Source organism: Stenella coeruleoalba, assembly GCF_951394435.1.
Source record: "Stenella coeruleoalba genome assembly, chromosome: 1".
NCBI classification, from domain to species: Eukaryota; Metazoa; Chordata; class Mammalia; order Artiodactyla; family Delphinidae; genus Stenella; species Stenella coeruleoalba.
Genome location: NC_137169.1, coordinates 85,072,026 through 85,088,509, shown reverse-complemented (window position 1 = coordinate 85,088,509; position 16,484 = coordinate 85,072,026). Strand labels below are relative to the sequence as shown.

At 39.0% G+C, this 16,484-nt stretch overlaps 1 protein-coding gene across 2 annotated transcripts in view; it reads left to right on the top strand.

Annotated features, from left to right (window-relative positions):
• Positions 1-4,167, top strand: part of DPYD (dihydropyrimidine dehydrogenase) — an 814,043-nt gene extending 809,876 nt beyond the window's left edge. The window contains exon 22 of one of the 2 annotated variants that reach the window (XM_079926015.1): positions 2,792-4,167. In XM_079926015.1, the coding sequence (XP_079782141.1) occupies positions 2,792-2,962 (171 nt within the window). In that variant the 3' untranslated portion in view covers positions 2,963-4,167. The remainder of the gene's footprint in view (positions 1-2,791) is intronic. The other variant, XM_079926014.1, reaches the window with a different exon arrangement.
• Positions 4,168-16,484: the final 12,317 nt, after the last annotated feature.

The following is a 16,484-nucleotide window of genomic DNA, read 5'->3' as shown; positions in this document are numbered from 1 at the left end:
AAAAGAAATTCACACAATTATGCCCATGAGGAAGCATTATGCTCTCATGCAGAGGGAAAAGAGCTACAATTTATTGCCATGACCCTGAAAGGACTTGCTTCCTTCTACCAAAAGAGAATGCTCTTGCATTCAGTATTGATTGAGCTTCAGTTAGAAAGAAAAAGCATTTTCCCACCAACTAGATGGGCTGGTTGGGACCAGAAATTCCTCTATAGCTGGAAGAGTCAACAAGTTGTATTCCTACCACATGAAATGATCCAGAGATTCTTTCCAGTTCCTCAGCCTTCAGCTGAGAGTCTGCCATGGAACAATAAAGAAAAACTGGGCATTCAACTGTCTTCAGGCTAAAAACTACAGAATAATATTATTTTCATTAAATATTTCAAGCTATAAAGAAGTATAATAAAGTAAAATAAGATCCCTTTAAGATGATTAATGAATTTTCAAATTAGATAAACTGGCCATTGTTAAAAATTGTAGTTCATTTACCTTATTCAGCTTGGAGAAAGTTCCTATTTGCTTGTGGTACGATATTACATATTCTTCTGATCACCTAATACAGGTATGACAGACATAATTTTAATTTTTTAAAAATCTCTTCTTCCTTAATTTAACACTACTTCTATACCAAGTTTTCACCCTTGTATCACTTTTTTTCTATCTGAGAAGTGTCTCTAACAGTTACTTTGAAAATGCTAATCATATCACATTCATTTTCATTTCTTCTTTTCTCTAATTAACCAATCAGAGATAAGTAAGGAAGTTTCATCACTAAAATCACAGCATCAGGGTTCTAACATCTTAAATCTTAGAGGTTATTACTCCCACCTTGGAATTCTAGCCTTGGTACAATTTTAGCAAAAATAATCTTATTAATGAGGGGAAAAAAATCACAATTATACATTTAAAAAGATTTTAAAAGTCCTTTGACTCTTATGTCTCTAAAGGATAAAAAATAGAAAATCAAAATCTTCAACTGAAAAGTTTTACATGTTTGCAAATTTTCAAAGTATAAGATTTCTTTTTTTTTTTTTTTTTTTTTTTGCGGTATGCGGGCCTCTCACTGTTGTGGCCTCTCCTGTTGCGGAGCACAGGCTCCGGACGCGCAGGCTCAGCGGCCATGGCTCATAGGCCCAACCGCTCCGTGGCATGTGGGATCCTCGCAGACTGGGGCATGAACCCGTGTCCCCTGCATTAGCAGGCGGACTCTCAACCACTGCGCCACCAGGGAAGCCCAAAGTTTAAGATTTCTAAAACATAAGTATTATTTTATTTTCATCAATTGTTTCTTGGATTTCTATTTATAAAAGGGTACATAAAGAAGAGAAATAGCTTTTACTCATTTAAACAGCCATCTGAGATGTTGTTTTACAAAACATAGCAACAATTTGTTTAGACAAATTTTCTAATAGTTTGTCATAACTACAGTTCTTGTTCAGATATATGGTTGTTTCCTTAAAGATCAGAAATTTTTAAAAAATATTAAGCAGCCTGACATAATTTACTCTGAGACCATTTTCATTTTTATGTGCATAAAAGAGAAAAAAATTATAGTTACAAGCAGCCTCATTTGGGGGAGGAAAAGTTTAAACATAAAAAATATTTTGAATTGGATTATATAGCATGTTGTATGACACAGGAAAAAAAAACACAACAGAATTCAGTAATTATTTCAAAATGTAAGATTTGCAGACCTGGCCTCAAGGAGTATCTGGAGTGAGGCGGGGGCTTAATGACCCTCATAATTTTGCTCAGCCCCCTAGCTTGTTCCTCCAAATTAGTGCACCATCTGAGTAAAAACATCAAATTGTTCTGCAAGATTCCAGACAAGTCCTCAAGTCCCCTCTGCCCCCACGTATCTACCCTGAAGTCTCCCCTAGATGGAAATTCTTGCATGTTGTTTCCAAATAAGAAATGTTATAACATTTGGAAACAAATGTTTCTCTCTTTAACAAATAATCATCATGACTTTAAATAAAAATCTAATTGTAAATTTCACACTAGGTATTTTCATTGCACATTATAGATTGCTTCATGTTAAAAGAAAGGAAGGAAGGAAAGAAGGGAGGGGGGGAAATGGAATAAATTATTGAATTTCTCAAAATCCTGAGCAGTTTTAGAGCTGGAAGACTTATCCTGGTTCTCCCAGCTGAGGAGTGTCAGGCCAGGACCAGGAAGCGGTGTCCAGGCTCCCATCTTTCAGTGATTTTTCCCCTTGGTGGTCGGGTAATGCCTAGAATCAGCTTGGAAATCCTCAAACCTGAAAGCTGGCACTTAAGCTAATTTTTTTTCCTATTGCCTTCTTCTAAACACTACACACATAATTTGAAATCCAAACAAGTGCATTCATTGCCCCATCTGACAGTGACGTTTCTCCACTGCCGAGAACCATGAGTGCGAGAAGGACAAGGTGTGGAAGCACCCTGCCCCCCTCAGGTAGCTGACACCTGCCCAGTCATGGTCAGACTGACAAGACCTGTGTTTTTCTCAGAACACAGGACACTAGAGAGTTACTATGTTATGAAATATTTTCCTCACACAAAGAGAGAAAAATACCTCTAAGGAATTTTAAACATTGTGTTTCTAATTTTAAAGGCATTTCTTTTTTGTCCTTTTTTTTTTTTTTCCTTCTCCCTGGCAGCTCAACTGTTGCTATAGCTGCACCACGGTGCTGGGCGTAGTTGTCTCCAAGTGCAGCTCTCCTGCAGTGGAAAAAAACGTTGATGCTAAAATGGGGGCATTCTTGACCTTTGTGGGCAGTGACAGCAAGACTCTTTATTTCTGTTCGCAGGCTATCCAGTTTGATCCTGAAACCCACCTGCCCACCATTACTGACAGTTGTACAGGCTGTACCCTGTGTCTCTCCGTCTGCCCTATTATCGACTGCATCAGAATGGTTTCCAGGACAACACCTTATGAACCAAAGAGAGGCTTGCCCTTGGCTGTGAATCCCATGTCTTAAGGTGATTTGTGAAACAGTTGCTGTGGACCTTGAGGTCACCTACTTATGCTGATCTTTTTAATTGTGATCATTATGCTCAGCTCTTTCTAAATTCAAACAAACATATAATTTCTAAAGAAATTTCTAAATTTTAAAAATGTCTACTGCCAGTGACCATTCAGTTAATGGTCGTAAAATAGAATAATTCTTTTCTGAGGAGAGCTGTTAAATATAACTGTGTAGCAGTTAATTGGACGTTCACCATCAGTTGTCCATTATGAAAAATATTAGCAGTTTTGTGGCAATTAATACTACAGTTTCCAAATTGCCCTATGCTGGGCTCTGTCTTTGATTTCTAATTGTAAAAGAAATAAGTATTTTAGAACAAAGTACAATTTAACTTATGAGCAAATGTTTCCAAGGCAACATTTTATAATTAAAAATTACATTTAATTTTAACTCTGTTTCTAAGCAGAGGTAATTAGCTCCATAAAGCTCAAATGAAGTCACATAATAATTTTCTGTGGCAGGAAAAGAAAGCCAACAAGGATTTGGGAAACTTTTTTCAGGCCCCTTCGCTGAAATAACTTCTTTTTGGTGCTGGATACTGAAGGCGAGAGTATTTAGTAACCATTCATATCACACTGTGCTATTCATCACTCACTCCTTAGATGGGTGTCCAAACGCCACCAATGAATCAACATGACATTCTTCTTTAAATATTTAAACTATGTTCCTAACAAAGTAAGATGTGTTAGGACGGAGCTCTGGTTAAAGCCACTCTTTTGCTGTGCACAGATCTGTTCTATCTGCTTCTAATAGTAACCTTCATGATTACAGCAATTAATGTTTGAACACAACCCAGATTATACAGCAGTGGGTCATGTGCTTCATCATTCAAGAATGAAAAATATAGTATTGGAAATATATATTAAATGTGTGATACCACTTTACCAACTCTTTATTTTAGTGTTTATGTGGAATTTTGAAAGTAATTAAATAAAAAAGAAATATTTTCTGTTACTGCCAAATGATATTTTCGTATTTCTCTATTTTCATAATCAGCAAATAGCATCCTATAAATTAGTTTATCTCTTCTTTGTGGCATATTTTAATATGAATCCATAAGTAGTGAATCTTTATGTAATCATCTGTGGCATATTTCTATGACAAATGCAAGATCAAGAAAAATTAAATGTTTGATTATGCACTTTTAGAAATGCACATTTACCACAAAATCTGTATGATTGAATAATACCAAATAAAATTTTATAAAGCATTATTAAATAACACGGTCTTTTGCTATCTCTTGGTAGAGCAGTTTGGTGTTAATTCTACAGCAAATTCCATTCACAGTCAGTCATACATATCAAGCTAGTTCAAATCTAATGAAGGTGTCCTTAAGATTTCTTCCCACTCTTGACTCTGATAACCCCTTCTATACAGATGGTGCTAACATCTATACCTCCAAGTTGGACTTCTGTCCATGTATCTGACCACTTGCTGTATTTAAGCATTTCAAACTCAATTTCAAAAGTCAAAATAGTTACTTCTCCTGCTTTTTGTCTTCCCTTTCATGCAGTCCCTTACCATGTCCAACAATTTTACTACTAAAACATTCCCCAAGTCTTTCCCCAGCTCTAAATTGTAGAAACTGCCATGGTTCTTTCCTCCATTGTGTATTATGCAGCTCTTATAATACCTCCTAACAGGCCATCCAACATCTCCTTCCACTTCTTCAGTGCTCTTCTATTGATAGATTACTTGCCAACATGAATGTCCCATCATATTTCTCCACCACCATAAAAACCTCCAGATCCTTTCATGTGTTAACAAATTAAATGCAGTTTCATTAAAATGGAATTGAATACTCTCCTACTAAGAGCCTCCACTACTATTCCAAACATATGTCCTTTACATAGTCTGGGCTTTAACCAAAGTTGGAAGATAATTGCAGTCTTTAGAGTTTGATACCTGGCTGTCACTTAATTGCTTGTTACCTCAGACAACCAAACTTCCTAATCTATAAAACTGGTATTAAAATAGTTTCTAATTCCTAAGGTTATTGTGAGGATAAAACAAAATAATACAGGTTAATTAAATAACTTATTGAATAAGTATTCACTTTTTTTTTCCTCACTTAAAAGCATCCTATAGTGAAGCAATTTAGAAAACAAAGATATGTTTTGGATACAAATCATCTTCTGTCTCTCCTATTATGTTTGTTATTTTATTTATTTATTTATTTGCGGTACACGGGCCTCCCACCGCCGCGGCCCCTCCCGCGGCGGAGCACAGGCTCCAGACGCGCAGGCCCAGCGGCCATGGACCACGGGCCCAGCCGCTCCGCGGCACGCGGTATCCTCCCGGACCGGGGCACGAACCCGTGCCCCCTGCATCAGCAGGCGGACCCCCAACCGCTGCGCCACCAGAGAAGCCCCTATGTTTGTTATTTTAAAATGAAAATGTTTATACTGGAACAAGTTTAAATCTTACTGGTTCCCTTGTTAACAGTGAGTTCATTAAAATCTTTAATGTGTTCACTTAAAAATATGTTTACACTGGGCTTCCCTGGTGGCGCAGTGGTTGAGAATCTGCCTGCTAATGCAGAGGACACGGGTTCAAGCCCTGGTCTGGGAGGATCCCACATGCCGCGGAGCAACTAGGCCCGTGAGCCACAACTACTGAGCCTGCGCGTCTGGAGCCTGTGCTCCGCAACAAGAGAGGTCGCGATAGTGAGAGGCCCGCGTATCGCAAAAAAAAAAAAAAAGAGAGAGAGAGAGAGTAGGGTAGCTAATTCTAACAAAAATGAAAGATCCCAGTAATGAAACTTAACATATATATATACATATATATATATATATATATCCAATTACCATATTTAGAAATGAAGCTCAGCTGACTTGACTTTCAGACAATGCCCTCTCTTCCATATTATTTTACTAAGTGGGTATTACCTATTTTTCTACAATATGAATATTTGGAGATGCATTATTCACTTTTGGTGGTCTTAGGGTGCCATTTAATGGCCTGAAGAAACTATGAAATAACCATTGTCTGAAAGGGTTAATTAATATGGTAACATTAATTAATATAGTACCTCTTTTATTAATTAGTACAGATTTTCTGCTTAAATTTTTTTAATTACAAAATGACATTTTTTAAGTGAATAGTCCCATTCAGGTTGGAAACTTGCATGGCTAATTGTCCCTCTGAGTATGTTAGCCTTTCATTAACTGATCTATAGCATTTATAAACTCTGATATTGTCTATCATTGTTTTCATGTTTACTGTTCTTCTAATATGCACTATAAACTGCTGTGCCATTAAAGAAACCAAGCCATCTTGTCACTGGTAGATAGTCTATAGTACTGAGTCATATTGGTTAATGTATCTGTGCAGTTATTTCTTTACAGAATTTGTGTAGTGCTTTTCCACATGTTGTGTTCTGTGAGCACCCAGAGTCTTCTGTGTCCCTGCCTTCTCTATTCCACTACCATTGATGAATTCAAATTCATACACTGCTGGAAGTTTTTGAAGATTTGCATTAGTCAACATACGGGTCAAGATCTCCTCTCTTACCAATAATTTTCCTTCATGTGTTTCTGTTGAAACTAAGATCTACCTGCCTATTACTAGTGCTGGCTTATTCATCTTTCCTGACCTTCTGTGATTTTATGGTATCCAGCTCCATGGAATCTAGGTATTTGGTCAAAGATAAAGTGCCAAGTATACACAAACACGCACACGCACACACACACACAAGTGTGAGAAAGACACATGTATGTTAAGACTCAATTATTGAAAAGGTTAAGTCTGCATATTTTCTTGGAGATATAAGAACCTGAGTGAAAGATAAGAAACTTTCAATTCATGTCTTTATGTAAGAAACTCAAAAATGCTTATTTTCTCTGTTTTAAAAGAATCTCTTCTGAGTGAAACAGAGAGGGAGGGCTTAGGGATTTGGGACAGAACTGTAGGAAGCTAACCATAATTTTTTTTTTACATTCCCCGTTTGTTTTGCAACATTTGGGAGACTACATCTTGCTCTTCCCTCTTACAGGTTGTGATGTTTTGATGGGGCACTTATGTGGTTGGGGGGGCATGGTATATTTAATAATGAAAGTTCGTTTTCTCTTTTGAGACTACAAACATGAGTAATTTTTTTTTTTTTTTCGGTACGCGGGTCTCTCACTGTTGTGGCCTCTCCCGCTCCGGAGCACAGGCTCCGGACGCGCAGGCTCAGCGGCCATGGCTCACGGGCCCAGCCGCTCCGCGGCATGTGGGATCTTCCTGGACCGGGGCACGAACCCGCGTCCCCTGCATCGGCAGGCAGACTCTGAACCACTGCACCACCAGGGAAGCCCAGCATGCATAATTTTTATCCTACTGCAACGTCTTACCAACAACTATGGCCAATGGCAATGCCTCCTATTCCAGTATTATTCTGAGCTAACCCTTAAAATAAAAATCTTTGAAAGTTTCCTGAAGACAAGAACATGGCAACTTTATGCTCTCTTCTGCTAAAGACAGCAGTGTAGGAGTCCAAGGACCTAGCAAAGAACACCATAGATAAAACATCTACATTAAAGATAAGAGGAGAAAGACTGGTGACTCCAAAGTCTATGTGTCATCCCCACTTCTCTGAATTTCAAATGTGTATATCAGAGTCCTTGTTGTACAACGGATATTCAGTTACAAAGCCTAACTTCGGATGCCTAAAGTCAACTCTTATCTCCTCCTTAGTTCATCTCTTCCCATCCTTCTTCGTGTATCATAGCTTTGCTCCTCGTCTAGTCACTCAGGATTGATCCAATAAAATCACAATAAGCTCTTCCTTTCTTTCCTGCCCCATATCAGTCACGAAGCTTAATTTCAAGTGACAGAAAATCCAATTCAAACTATTTTAGGAAAAGAAAGAAGGATGTTATTGGCTTACATAACTAAAAACCCAGGGGTAGTGTTTATTGGATCCAGAGTTTCAAACAACGGCATCAGCAGAACTCAGATTCCCTTCATCTCTCTGTTCTGCCTTCTGTGGCTTTATTTTCAGTTTCCACGTGTGACCCCTGGAGCTCTAAGTTCACATCGTCTTTGTTGTATCATAAAAAATATCATATTGTTGTGTGGTAGACAAAACAATGTCCCCTCCCTAAGCTGCTTATGTCCTAATGCCTGGAACCTGTGAATTTATCAAGCTACATGACAAGGGGGGGAATAAACACCAGATTGAATTAAGGTTGCTAATCAACTGACCTTAAAATAGGGAGATTATCCTAGATAATCTGGGTGAGCTGAATGTAATCACAAGAGTCCTCAGTAAGTGGAAGAGGGAGGCAGAAAAGACAGAATGTCAGCAATGCAATCGAGAAATACTCAGCTGGTCACTTAGGGCTTTAAAAATGGAAGGGGGTCACAAGACAGGGAATTCGAGCACCTCGAGAAGCTAGAAAAAGCAAGAAAATGGACTTTCCCCTAGAGGCTCTAGAAAGGAAGGCAGTTTAGCCCATCGTTAGTTTGTAACCAATGGAGACACTTCTTAGACTCTGATCTCCAGAACTGTGAGATGATAAGTATTTGTGTTGCTTTCAGTAACTTAGTTTGTGATAGTTACAGCAACAATAGGAATCTCATATATTCTGCAAGGATCAAGAGCCTCTGTTGTTACCAAATTTGGGTAAACGGATGGACCAAAGAATAAAAATCAACTACAGTCTGTCCCACTGCATTCCTCCCATCCTTTGCCAGTTTTTATCAACTTCTACCTCTGAAATAAGAAGTGCTTCTGTATCTTCTTCTATTCTCATTGTCCTACTTCAGGTCTTTATCAAGGGACTTAAAGATAATTTGTAAGGTCCATAATAGTTCCGTGTTGCTAGAATCTAGTACCTAAGATATGAAAAAAAAAAATTGTCTAAAGTAGAAATTTACATGACCTTAGAAGTAAAATCAAAGCATTCATTTGTGCCCAAAAATATCAGATTACATTGATATGTATAGGAGATGAGACAGTAAAATGTAGAGTCAAATATTCTCAAAAAGAAATTTAATATGATTTTTGTCTTATGTGCTAATTTATTTCCATAAACTTTTTATTAAAATATAGCACACACAGAAAAATTCACAAGTCATAAGTTTCAGCTTATCACACAAAGGGAACACCACAGGGCTTCCCTGGTAGCGCAGTGGTTGAGAGTCCGCCTGCCCATGCAGGGGACACGGGTTCGTGCCCCGGTCCGGGAGGATCCCACATGCCACGGAGCGGCTGGGCCCGTGAGCCATGGCCGCTGAGCCTGCGCGTCCGGAGCCTGTGCTCCGCAACGGGAGAGGCCACAACAGTGAGAGGCCCGCGTATCACAAAAAAAAAAAAGGGAACACCCCAAAGAGAACAATATTCATTTAATTCCCACCCAAGTCAAAAATCTCCCTGCATCTCTGAAATCCTTCTTGGACCTCTTCCTTTCTCCTGCAAAGTAACCACTATCCTGACCTCTAGCACCATGCTGGTTTGCCTATTTTTGAACTTTATATAAATAGAACCACACAATAAGTGTTTTTTTTGTTTGTTTGTTTTTTTTTTTTTAGTCACACTGCACAGCATGCAGGATCTTAGTTCCCGGATGAGGGATGGAACCAGTGCTCCTGCAGTGGAAGCATGGAGTCTTAACCACTGGACCACCATGGAAGTTCCCCACAATATGTATTTTTTTAAATGATTGATTTCTTTCATTCAATATTAGCCTTTGGAGAGTCATATATGCCATTGCATGTAATGGTAATTTGATGATTTTTATTCCTGTATAGTATTCCAGTGCATAAGAATGACAGGATTTCATATCTATGTTATTATTGAAGAAAATATAGGTCGTTGGTAGTCTTTCTTACTATTACAAATAATGCTGCTATGAAGATTCTTGTGTTTGTATTTCGGTGCATAGATGTATGCATTTCTTTTGAGAAATAACCAGGAAGGGGATAGCTGAATTGTAGGAATTGTGTGTCTTTATTATTATTTGTGCTACCGAAATGTTTTGCAAAATTATTATAGCCATTTACACTTCACCAGCAGCATTCAAGTTCCTCTTCACCCTTGTTAACACTTTATATTGGAAGGAGGGGTGTTAGCAATCTGATGGGCGCATAGTGGTAAATATTTAATAAACAGAAAACAAAAATCTTAATCATGAAGGAAAAAGTTGATAAAGACAACATTAAAATTAGGAGTTTCTGGGAAACTCCCACTGGTAGCCCAGTGGTTAGGACTCCTCGCTTTCACTGCCAAGGGCCTGGGTTCAGTCCCTGGTCGGGGAACTAAGATCCTGCAAGCCGTGAGGCATGGCCAAAAATTTAAAAAATTTTTAAAAGTTAGGAGTTTCTTTTCATCAAAAGGACCACTAAGAGTATGAACAGGTAAGTCACAGAGTGAGAAAATACATTTGCAATACATATAACTGGCAAAGAACTCACTTACAAAATATTAAAAGGCCTACAAATCAATAAGAAAAAAACAGACCACCAATAGAGCAAATGGGCAAAAGACATAAATAGATACCTCACAAAAAGAGGATATTCTAACTGTAAACAAGTGTATAAAAAGGTGCTTCAAGGTATTGAAAACTAAAATATAAGGTACAACTCCACTAGATAGAAAAAAACCTGAAAGAATTGTAGTAAATAGAAAATTCTGAAGCTGCTTGGCCCCTAACCAGAGTGTGTAATTGAGCAGTAAATAAAATTTAGCCTACTGGTTTCATGCTGAGGCAAAATGAGAAATGAAGTTTTCTTAATCTTTATTCATTGTAAAGGATTTGTTATTTAGGAAAGGAAGTTTATTAGTTCCTGTATCAAGTGAGATTTTAATGAATGAATGACTGTCAATTTCAGAGAGTTTAGAAGATACCTTCCTTAGGGAAGATGTTCATTACTACATACAGACCCCTATGGAATTTGTCGGGTGGTTGAAAATCTTAGACAGCTTGTTTGGTACAGCAACAGTAAAGAAAACCATACTTTGCATATTATCGATAGTATTGCATCAACCATTTTTACACTCAGCCAGGAGGTGTTTACAAATTAACTCTTCATTACCATGCCTTAAATAGCAGAGACAGCTCCACATTCATCAAGTGATAATTATTAAGGACTTTCAGGTGGTGGGGCTGTCCAAATTATGAAATTATCGGGTCTAAGTGTATATACATTTAGCTTTCAGATCAATTTTATCAGCAGGGAAACTGTAGAGTCTTTTGATTGCACAAACAAAGGCTTACTAAGAGTATCTCATATCATGACATATGGTGATGGGCATGGTAGCACAAAGTTTAATTACAGTGACCTTACAGCCACTCAAACAAGAAATTTTGAGAACTTGAACTGATAAGGCAGCAATAGTGGGGTTAGAGATGAAGGAATGGATTGAAGATATATTTAGCAGTAGAGTTGAGAACACCATATATTTATTAATAACCAGTAGATACCAGCCACTGTGTAAAGTAATGGAAAAATACTAGAAATACACAGTAATTTTCTGATAATAGAATGTTGATCGTGCTATTATGGAAATAATATAAATGCATCCTTAAGTTCATCTGGGAAAGGCAAAGGATACTTCACAGAAGATATATACCAGGTGAACAGAATCTTGTGGACTAGTGACATGGCGTAGTGATTTAGAATGCAGATTCTGGAATCAAACTCCTTGTGCTTGAATCCTGGCTCTGCCGCTTAGCTGTGTCTTCTTGTGGAAGATACTTAATAATCTCAGCCTGTTTTCTCAGGAGAAAGGAGATTACAACTAACATTTAACCAGTCGGCACTACATGCCAGGCACTATTCCAAACACCGTACATCCTATAGTCTTTTTAACCATCACAATCTTATGAAGTATGTACTATTATTATCATCAGTTTTAGAGCCGAGGCAACTGAGGCACAGAGCTACTAAACAATATGTACAAGGCTCACTGCCGGTAAATGGCAGAGCTGAGATTTGAACGCATGCAGTCTATCTCCTGAATCCACGCCATTAGCCAATATACCACTCTCTCAGTGATCAACTTCTCAGCACTATTGTGAGGTCAAAAGGAGATACTGCATGCAAAGTGCTTCGCTCAGTGCCTGCACGTGCAAAGAGTGTAATAAATATTAGTTTAATAATACAAAATTATAATATAATATCAAATTTTTTTTAAGTTAGCTTTTCAGGATGGTGCCCCTGGGCAGTAGGATCTGCTGGCTGGATATTATAAAGAGTAAAAAGGAAGGAAGGAGGCAGCTGTCCTGAAACATGAGACCAGGGCCTCTATCTCCAACTTCTCTGGTTGTAGGTGGTGGCAGTGCCCATGCTCAAGGGCAGGGCTTCCTAGCACAGTCTCTTTGGGCTTGACAGGAGAGCTGGGTTCATTCCATCAACAATCACTTTCCAAGGACAAGGGATGGGCCAAGCCTTGTGGCAGGTTTCTCAGGGGATGCAAAATAAAGTAGTGGCTAAAAGTTCAGTTTCTGGAGACAGATTTCCCAGGTTTGAAATCCCAATTTCGCCACTTAGCTTTAGACTTTGGACAAGTTACCTAACTTCTCTGTGCCTCACTTCCCTTGTCTCTAAAGTGAAAAAAGAGTAAACAGACCTTATAGGGGGGCTGCTGCGGATGAAGAGAGCTGACGCACAGAGGTCCAGAGTGAGGGCTCCATGAACATGCCCCCTGCGTGGTCCTTGCCCTCCATTCCCTCCATCCTACACTTTCGACCAGAACTGACATCCTCCCACTTCTCATCAGTACTAGAACAATTGCCCAATGAAGTGCTTTCTAAACTCCTTTATTTCCCCCTTTTTTAGCATAGAGGTTTACAAAATGAACCCTATACCAAAATATATAAAACACCCTAATGCTTTAGCATGTGCTGCTTCCTTGTTCTGTATTGCTCTTCATACAAGGAGTAATTTTTTTTTTCTTTCTTCAAAAACTAACACAAGACGTTGGGACCTCTTCTCTAGGGCATCCCCAGACATGAGAGTTAATCATTCCCTCCTGATAATATCTTTGCTCCTTATGCATCTGCCTATGAGTGCACTAAGTTGCAAGCACTTGCCATGCGCATATTTGCATTCCCAGGGCCAGGTTGAGGGCCTGGCATATTGTGGGCTGGGTACACAACAGATTATTTTTTTAACAGCTTTACTGAGGTACAATTCATGAACATAAAATTCAGCCATTTAAAGTATAAAATTCACTAGCTATTAGTATATTCAGAGGGGTGAAACCATCACCACTATCAATTTTATCACTCCCCAAAAGAAACCCCATACCCACTGGCAGTCACTCCCCATTCCTCTCTGTCCCAGCTCCAGGCAAACATCAATCTACTTTCTGTCTGTGAATTTGCTTATTCCGGACATTTCATAAATGGAATCATAAAATATTTGGTCCTTTGTGACTGGCTTCCTTCACCTAGCCTAATCTTTTCAAATTTCATCCAACTTGTAGCATGTATCAATACTTCATTTTTTGTGGCTACATAATATTCCATTGTATGATATACCAATGTTTTATTTATCCATTCATCGGTTGATGGACATTTGTTTTCATCTTTGGCTATTATTAATAAAGCTGCTATAAACATTCATGTCCAAGCCTTAGCGTAGACATGTTTTCATTTTTCTTGGGTGTATACCTACGAGTGGAATTGGTGTGTCATGTAGTAACTATGTTTAACCTTTTAAGGAACTACCAGATTGCTTTCCAAAGTCGCTGCTGCACCATTTCACATTCCTACCAACAGTGTATGAATGTCCAATATCTCCACTTGTTATTATCTGTCCTTTTTTTTTTTTTTTTTTTTTGCAGTACGCGGGCCTCTCACTGCCGCGGCCTCTCCCATTGCGGAGCACAGGCTCCAGACACACAGGCTCAGCGGCCATGGCTCTGGGGCCCAGCCGCTCTGCGGCATGTGGGATCCTCCCGGACCGGGGCACGAACCCTTGTCCCCTGCATCGGCAGGCGGACTCTCAACCACTCCGCCACCAGGGAAGCCCTTATCTGTCCTTTTGATTATAGTCATCCTAGCAAAGTGAAATGGTATCTCCTTGTGGTTTTGATTTGCATTTTCCTGATAGCTTTTTGTTACGCATTTTTTCTTGTGTGTATTATTTTTATCTCTGCTTTGGAGAAATGTCTATTCATATTCTCTTCTTATGTTTAGTTAGGTTATTTGTCTTTTTTATACTGAGTTGTAGAGTACTTTATATATTCTAGATACAAGGCCCTGCTCAGACAAACAATTGGTAAAAATTCTTTTCATTCCATGTGTTTCCTTTTCACTTTCTTGGTAGTGTCCTTTGAAGCACAAAATTTTTAAAATTTTGATGATGTCCAATTTATCTACTTTATTTTGTTGCTTATATTTTTGGTGTAATATCTAAGAAACTATTACCTAGTGTAAGGTCATAAAATTTACACCTATGTTTTCATCTAAGATTTTTATATTTTTAGCTTTTACATTTAGGCTTTTGATCCATTTTGAGTTAATTTTTTTAGATGGTGTAAAGTAAGAGTCCAGCTTCATTCTGTTGCACATGGATGTCCATTTGTCCCAGCACTATTTGTTGGAAAGACCATTCTTTCCCCTGTAATAAAATTTTGATTTAAATGGCATGGCTCGTCCCTCAGGGAACTCATAGTACGATGATGGAGACTGGTAGGTACACCAGAAAATCCTATAACAGTGTGTAAGCCCAGAAGAGTGCAAGGGTCAGCTAGGAATCTCTTCTAGGTTTCTAAACTAAGCCCGTATATTGAACATAGAACTACTACAAACAATTGTTCTTTCCTCCTATGAGATATAGTTAAAAATGACACGTGCATAATATCTAGATTTCTGGGGGGGGCACTTGTCTTTCACCTCATGGGAACATCAATTAGTAATCACCAAGATGCCTTTAATGACATCATCCTGGCCATTGTTAAATCGATGCATTCATTTTAAATAGGAAGCCTCCACACTTCCTTTTCCCACCATCTGTCTCCTCCATTCTGAATCAGGTGCCTGGCTTCTCTGCAGACATTGCTAAAATCACCAAACTCGGGCTTCCCTGGTGGCACAGTGGTTAGGAATCTGCCTGCCAGTGCAAGGGACACAGCTTCGGGCCCTGGTCTGGGAAGATACCACATGCCGTGGAGCAACTAAGCCTGGCACCACAACTACTGAGCCTGTGCTCTAGACCCCACGAGCCACAACTACTGAAGCCCGCACGCCTAGACCCCGTGCTCCGCAACAAGAGAAGCCACCGCAATGAGAAGCCCGCGCACCGCAATGAAGAGTAGCCCCCGCTCGCCGCAACTAGAGAAAGCCCGCAAGCAACAACGAAGACCCGACGCAGCCAAAAATAAATTAATTAATTAATTAAAAAAAAAATCACCAAACTCAATTAGGGAGAAAGCCCTGCACTCCCTGCTTTAGGATGTCTGTCAGGGTGTCACAAAGCGTCTGGTGAAGGCCAAGAGATTGAGCAGAGTTTTTCAATCCTGGCCTCTAATTTCAGAGTCTGCACCAAGCTTTGGGCTTGCTACTTCTAAGATGATAAAGAAAACTTTGACATTAAATGACATTATTCATCAAAATGTTGCCATTTATCTCTCAATTACAATACATTAACCATGTACTAGTACCATTTTCTTAATCTGACATCAGGGTTATGGGTGTGAACAAATACATATAGGCAGTGTTCCATAATTATGCCTTTCCAGTAAGAAAAACAATTTATAAGTACTTTTTACTCATTGAATAATATGGAGGTTTCTAAATCCTCTAGAATTTTACCCATAAAGATGTAAAATATTCTTTGTTACATAAAGAAGTATCCTAGGGGGTTATCGCTTGCTTTAATATGTGGCATCACTTTGCTGATGACCTGTGGAAGATGTGCTTGCCTCGCCAGCAGCTGGCTACCAGGCAGACTCCAAAGGCAGCTGGGGAAGAAACTTCAGAGCTGCTTCTGGGTCTTCCACATAATTAGCCTGTTTATAGGCCATCTGGGTTGCTTTGATTTCGCCATTGCCATTTCTTTCTGAAGAATTTCTGTGTGTCTCTCCCTTTGGGACTAAAATCATTAATAAGTCCTTCCTTAGTCAGGGACGCTAGCTTCTTTAATGTGTCTAGCAGCTCTCTGTCCCCCTGGATCTGTCTTATTATGAAGCCCCCTACAGACCAAAGGAGGGTGGTGTTGATGTTAGAGAAGGCTGTCATCAAATTAACAGGACTCATTAGAAGGAAATTACAGATTTGGGGCTCCCCAATAGAATAGGTTTTTAGAAACCCTCATCCAAAGAATTACAAAGCGTACTTAAAGAGAACTATTGCAAGAAGGGCTGAATTTTAGTGAGGACAGCTCCGATGGGGACACATGCTGAACTGTCAGCACTGGGCTAATCAAACAGTGCTCATGTGAAATGTTCACCTGATTTGAATATCTTCAGGCCTCACTAGGTCACTGTGTGGACCAATGAGGTCACACGGACATTATGAAATAAATGTTAACAGCCAACCCT